This window comes from Siphateles boraxobius, unplaced genomic scaffold (genome assembly GCF_051911475.1).
Source record: "Siphateles boraxobius isolate OS27281-9 unplaced genomic scaffold, OSU_SipBor_1 68, whole genome shotgun sequence".
Lineage (NCBI taxonomy): Eukaryota > Metazoa > Chordata > Actinopteri > Cypriniformes > Leuciscidae > Siphateles > Siphateles boraxobius.
In genome coordinates, this window is record NW_027509195.1 from 208,600 (window position 1) to 214,599 (window position 6,000).

A 6,000-nucleotide genomic window follows, 5' to 3' on the forward strand; every position below is an offset into this window, starting at 1 on the left:
CGCTGTCGATTTTAAAATAAAAGCCCTGCGATTGCTACAGAGAAAATATAAAAGTCATTGGTTAAAACAACAACAACAACAACAACAAACCTTAAACATCTATTTCACAAGTCTTTTAAAAAAGCTTTTATTTATTTATTTTTAAACCTACTTACAGTAAAAAGTGGAATAATGGAAAGAATCAACAAAACAAGACATAAATCAGCAGCACCAAAGCAGCAAAATTATGGATAAAGTGATGTCCATAATGACATTCTGAATATTGGAAGTATTGATGTGATGAAATGCCTGACAGTTTCCAAAACATTACACTATCCAATAAAACTTCAAACACTGTAATTCAGACAAATAAACACCTTCGTCTACCCAACACGTTTTAACAGATGAATCCATTGAAATAACACGAGATAAGTTACTGAGAGTATTGTTGTGTATAGTGTTAGTTAGACCCATGAGTACATGAATAACGTAGTCAGCGTTAAATTATTACAGTTGTAATGTTGGCTCAATTTGCAGCACCAGATGTGAGTGTCCATATATATGTTTATCTAACTGTGCATGTAACTGTTTAACATGAATATCATTTGAACTTGCTATGCATAAACCATATTTAGAGCTATCAAATAAAACATATACAATCAGAAGAAAGATATTCATACGATTTCTTATGAGCTTGACACAATCTTAGTTTATCATTTCACTGAAGGAGTATTATACAAAACACTTGGTGTTCTTTTTTCTTTAAGTGAAAGTGAATAAATAATGATAAAGGGAAAATGAATGTGCATACTGTTTTAAATAATGTGGAGTGGAGCTGAAGTGTGATTTAATACGCCGTCACACTCAGCAGCCTCTGCCAGCAGTTTATGAGTCTTCCCATCATTTTCATTCTCCACTGCTGTCTTCCTTTCCGCTTCTTCCCCGGCTCGCAGGATGCTTTCTTGCATCTGTTCGCCTGCGAAGTAATACATTTTTCTAAATCATCTTTTTATTTCAGATTATTAATATTCAGATTAACTTTATTTTGATTATTCAAGCCACAATCAATCAATCAATCAATCAATCAATCAATCAATCAATCAATCAATCAATCAATCAATCAATCAATCAATCAATCAATCTCTAGTAAATAAACAAATAAAATACATTTCTAAAAAAACATTTCTAGATGTTAACCTCTGTTTATTTCAGATTACGATTATTCAGTAAAAAATAATTATTCATTTGACTTTTTGATAAATAAGTAAATACATTTATTTCAGAATATAAATATTCAGATGAATGTTTTTAATTATTCAATCAACAAATAAACAAATTATTAATTCCTAGATTGTTTGTTTTAGATTATAATTAATTATTCAGATTAACTTTATTTTGATAAACAAATAAATATTTTAGATTATGTTATCTGTTGATTTCACATAATAATTCAGATTAACTTAATTTTGATTTTTAAATTAAATTAATTAATTTCTTGATCATGTAATCTTCCGTTTATTTCCAGTTACAGTAATTTAGATGAACTTTATAGTTTGATAAACAAATAAATAAAATAATCTAGATGATGTAATCCTCTGTTTATCTCACATTTTAATTATTCAGATGAGCTTTACTTTGATAAATAAATTAATCAATTTCCTGATCATGTAATCTTCCGTTTATTTCACATTACAGTTATTCAAATGAACTTTAGTTTGATAAACAAACAAACACATTTCTAGATAATGTAATCCTGTTTATTTCACATTATGATTATTAGGATTAAGTTTATTTTGATCATTCAATCAGCAAACAAACAAACAAACAAACAAACAAACAAACAAACAAACAAGCACTATACCAAGCTTTGGGGTCTGCAGCAGTTTTTTCGGATGAGCTGTGCCATCTGTCCCACCACCTTCGCCATGTCCCCGCCTCTGTCCACTCGGTCCCGCTGCTGCCTCTTGCTTTCACTCAAGCATCTGAAGATTTGGGTCATATTATAGATGTCTCGCATGATACGGTGAACCTACCGTCAAAACAGACGAGCGATTATTAAGACGCCGCCAAAAAGGAAAGCGTTCAGTATATCAACAGTCTCTAAAAAACATCACAGACAAAGTGCAGTGTATTAAAGAAACATACATGTATCTATGTACAGGTGGCTGTACCTTCTCAGAACGACAGTGGTCCTTTTCTTTCGATATGTCAAATGAACCAGTCAGATTCTGGGCCAAGAGTGAAAAGAGCAAACACATTTAATCAGTTCACCTTCTACAGATAACCAGAAGAGGGCAACAAGTGAACACATATTCATAACTAATCTTCCAGTAGTATGAGAGAATGCTTATGCAATTTGTTAAAAGATCAAACAAGAACAGCGAGTCAGATTTGCTAGTTAAACAGTCTGTTTGACGTGGATTCTGGTTATCTGACATGACACTCACCAGGTTTTGGAGCTCGACCAGGATGACTGCCCTGTAGGTGCTGATGATCACAGAATAATCACATGCGCGTTTACCGTGGGCCACTGCGAGCAGCAGCATTACAGCCACACAGACAGCAGGCCTGTTCACACACTGAGCAAAACAATCACATTATCATTAGCCGGACGCATCCCATCATTTCTCATTGATGATGGAACATTTTATTTTACGCAGAATGTTGCAACCTGATGCACCAGTATTAGATTTGAAAATATTTTCAAAATCTAGTTCAATATTTACCCAATTAATTTAATCTCACTGATAACTGTGGTAATTTTAAGTCTTAAAGGGATAGTTCACCCAAACATTTTAATTCTGTCATCATTTACTCACCCTCAGGTTGATCCAACCTGTACGTATTTCTTAGTTCTGTTGGATACATATTATATTTAGAGGAATATGGGAAACTGAACAGTTCTGGGGCACCATTGACTTCCATAGTTTTCTTCTTTTTTTTTTTTTTTCCTACTATGGAAGTCAATGTTGCCCCAAAGCGACCTGGTTACAAACTTTCTTCAAAATATCTTCTTTTGTGTTGAAAAATTCATACATGTTTGGAATAACCCGGGGGTGAGTAAATGATGACAGAATTTTCAATTTTGAGTGAACTATCCCTTTAAGTGTTTTACACAAAACAGATTATAGTGCAGACTCTTGATCTCTTGATTTTTACATGGCTGCTATAAAGTCAAATGACCACAAGCTAATGTCTGGCAAAGCTCCATAAAACATGTCATAATGCATAGGCAATAGGCCTGCAACTATATCATATTTAGAGACGATATTGTTTTTGTAATTTCAGGATTTCTCTGATCAAAGCATATACATGTCTCATTTGTGACCAGTGGGGAGTCACATTTTGAATAAACAAACTAATGCACATTAGAATTAGCCTTTTCAAAGCATTGTTACATTAAATCAAAGTAGACCTAAAAGTAAAAACTAATATGCAAATATTATCATCCCTTTTGCCTCTCAGTAGTGCCTAAAAGACTTATGAGTTGTTTTCAACTTTGTATTTGGTCTCATTGAAGAATTTGATTTATTTTACGTTTTCCACCTATATAATAGAAAAGTAAAATATACACTCTAAAAAATTGCTGGGTTGTTTCCACCCATGTTTGGGTCAAATATGGACAATTCAAATATTGGTTTATTTCTTTTTTAAACCCAGTTGGGTTTGTCCATATTTGACCCAAACATGGCTTGAAACAACCCAGCATTTATCAAAGTGTACTTTTATACCCTTCTTTATTTTATCTCTTAGAAAAGCATGCAGTGTTCACTAATTAATTCTGGGATTAAATGGGTTAATTTAGAATTTGATAACGATACTTATCTATTAGTATTAGTAATAGTATTGCAAGTTACTGAATTTTTAAGAAACAGAAGTAGCCTACAGTCGTAGTGCGCAGTGATGAGGGATCTTACCATTGACCATGGGATGAAGAGGGACTCTTGCGCGCACCAGTCAGGGCTTGGAAATGTGGACATGGTCCAGCGGCGTCCAACGCCTGTTACATGTTTCTCGCAGAACACTTCAACAACGGTCCGACCGAGAGAAAAAAAATCAACCTTAAAACCGCGTTTTTGGTCTAGTTAGAGTCGGTGGTCTGGCGAGAGGCGCGTTGATGAGGCTTAACCGCGTCCATTCCACAAATGGTGAAAGAAAAGTGTCGAGGCTCTCATGTGTCTCCGCCGTCACGGACTGCTGCTGCCATCGTGCTTCTGATTTCACCAGGTCTCTAGTCTGATCAAGTCGAGAAAACTTCCGCGATCAATCAACTTTACGCTTTGTTTCGGTTTCGGCGGGAGATTACTATAAACCTGGTGCACTGAAGGGTTTGATTCTTCACTGGACCAGGCTGTGATCAGGAAATTACTCTTTATTTCTACACTGTTCAAATTCAAAACGCCATTTATCAAAAAGTACACCCATTTCCCTAAACTATAAACACTATTCCCCTGTTTTGACACATGAGTCAGATTTGTTGAACTGTCACTGCAAAACTCTACACTCAAATACCTTCATTTCTCATCGCCTTTTCCATGTTGTCATTTAGAAAGCACTAGCATTCAATATTGTTGAGGTTGGGCTACGAGTAAGGCCAAATTTGAGACGCCTCAAATCATACGAACCTTCTGGAAGAGAAACAGGTACAGGTGATGTATTTCAGACTGGTCTGTAACTTTTGAGAGCTGCACTATGTGCTGTTAGAACACACATGTACTGTAGCTGTTGCACTATACTACTGTAATAAAAAGAAATGCATCAAATTGCCTCACATATAGATAGATTTCTGAATGCTTCCTTTATGTAAAAAGGATGTATTACAGTAATCAGTACTTCTATTTATCTAGGACACAGAGACGATGAAATGGAAGAAGCCTGCCAAATATTTCAGTTGATGTGTCTGCCACGGTTTGTTTAAATTTATTGCACCAGTGTAAGACTATGTTGTAGTGGGTGTTTGTGAGGGCTTGTGTGTGATGTCGGAGGGCAAAGTTTTTTTTTTTTAGCAAGAGTGAATGGTTTTGAGTGTAGAGCTTCATTTTGACCTGAAAATAAGATGTTTGGGTAATTGGGTGTGACGTTATGGTTTTGCGTTTACTGTTTTGAGAATACGAGGCATAGTTTCAAGATATGCGTTTAAGCAATCGAGAAAAACTGTAATGTATGGACAGACGAAAACCATCTATTTATTGTCCAAACATTTGTGTCGGGTATCAATGTGCTGAGTAGTGTGGTTTGTGTCAGGCTGATCAAATCATCACATCCTGCTTATTTTTTTTTTTAAATTGATTTGATTTTCCTGAAGGACATTCCAAAAATTAAAAGGCAGATAAATAATAGCGGTAATGGCAGGGCAGGATAATCTTCAGGGGAATGTGGTAAAGAAGGGGTCGACAATTCAGGTCCAGCTCTATTACAGTGTTTCTGAACCTTATTGAACCTATATCATCAGCTCAGCGCAATAGTAAATTAATCAAAATTTCACATCAGAGCTGCATTGCTGTAGCCATGATGCTCAACGTGTTGTTTTAAATGTACAGTAGGCCTATACTCAACACATAAGTCAGTGTGAATACTGATGGAAGAATAGACCAATCACAACTTAGAAGGCTATGCAAAATAAATGCAAGAAACAAAACTAATAATTTTTCAGTATCTAAAAATTGCTATAGCATCATAACAGTCACGGTCCAAAAAAAAAAAAAAATCTTAGAACACTTTTTCCCCCCTCCTCCTTACCTTCCCCCTTATAATCTGTGCTATTTTATAATCAAATCTTTTTCTAATCTTGACAAAACACATCATTGGAAAGGTCTGAGACTTCAACAGGGATTCATATTTGGTGAAATATAATAGAAGTTATATTGTGACAAATGTATTAATTTGTGACAGGAGAATGCATCAACAGTGTCAGCAGTGGCTATTTTTGGTATGGAGCCTAAACAAAATCGTTGCAACCTCACATTTTGTGATATCAACTTCAAATTTGGAACACAACATTGCTAACTTTTTTGATTATAT

At 35.0% G+C, this 6,000-nt stretch overlaps 1 protein-coding gene across 1 annotated transcript; it reads right to left on the reverse strand.

Annotated features, from left to right (window-relative positions):
* Window positions 1-110: 110 nt before the first annotated feature.
* LOC143722576 (uncharacterized) lies at window positions 111-4,226 on the reverse strand. Its single transcript, XM_077213965.1, has 5 exons — window positions 3,897-4,226; window positions 2,427-2,558; window positions 2,151-2,207; window positions 1,841-2,008; window positions 111-955 (listed from the first exon to the last, which is right to left on the reverse strand). The coding sequence occupies exons 1-5, from the start codon at window positions 3,957-3,959 to the stop codon at window positions 827-829; spliced, it is 549 nt and encodes a 182-aa protein (XP_077070080.1). The 5' UTR covers window positions 3,960-4,226; the 3' UTR covers window positions 111-826.
* Between the last annotated feature and the right edge of the window lie 1,774 nt (window positions 4,227-6,000).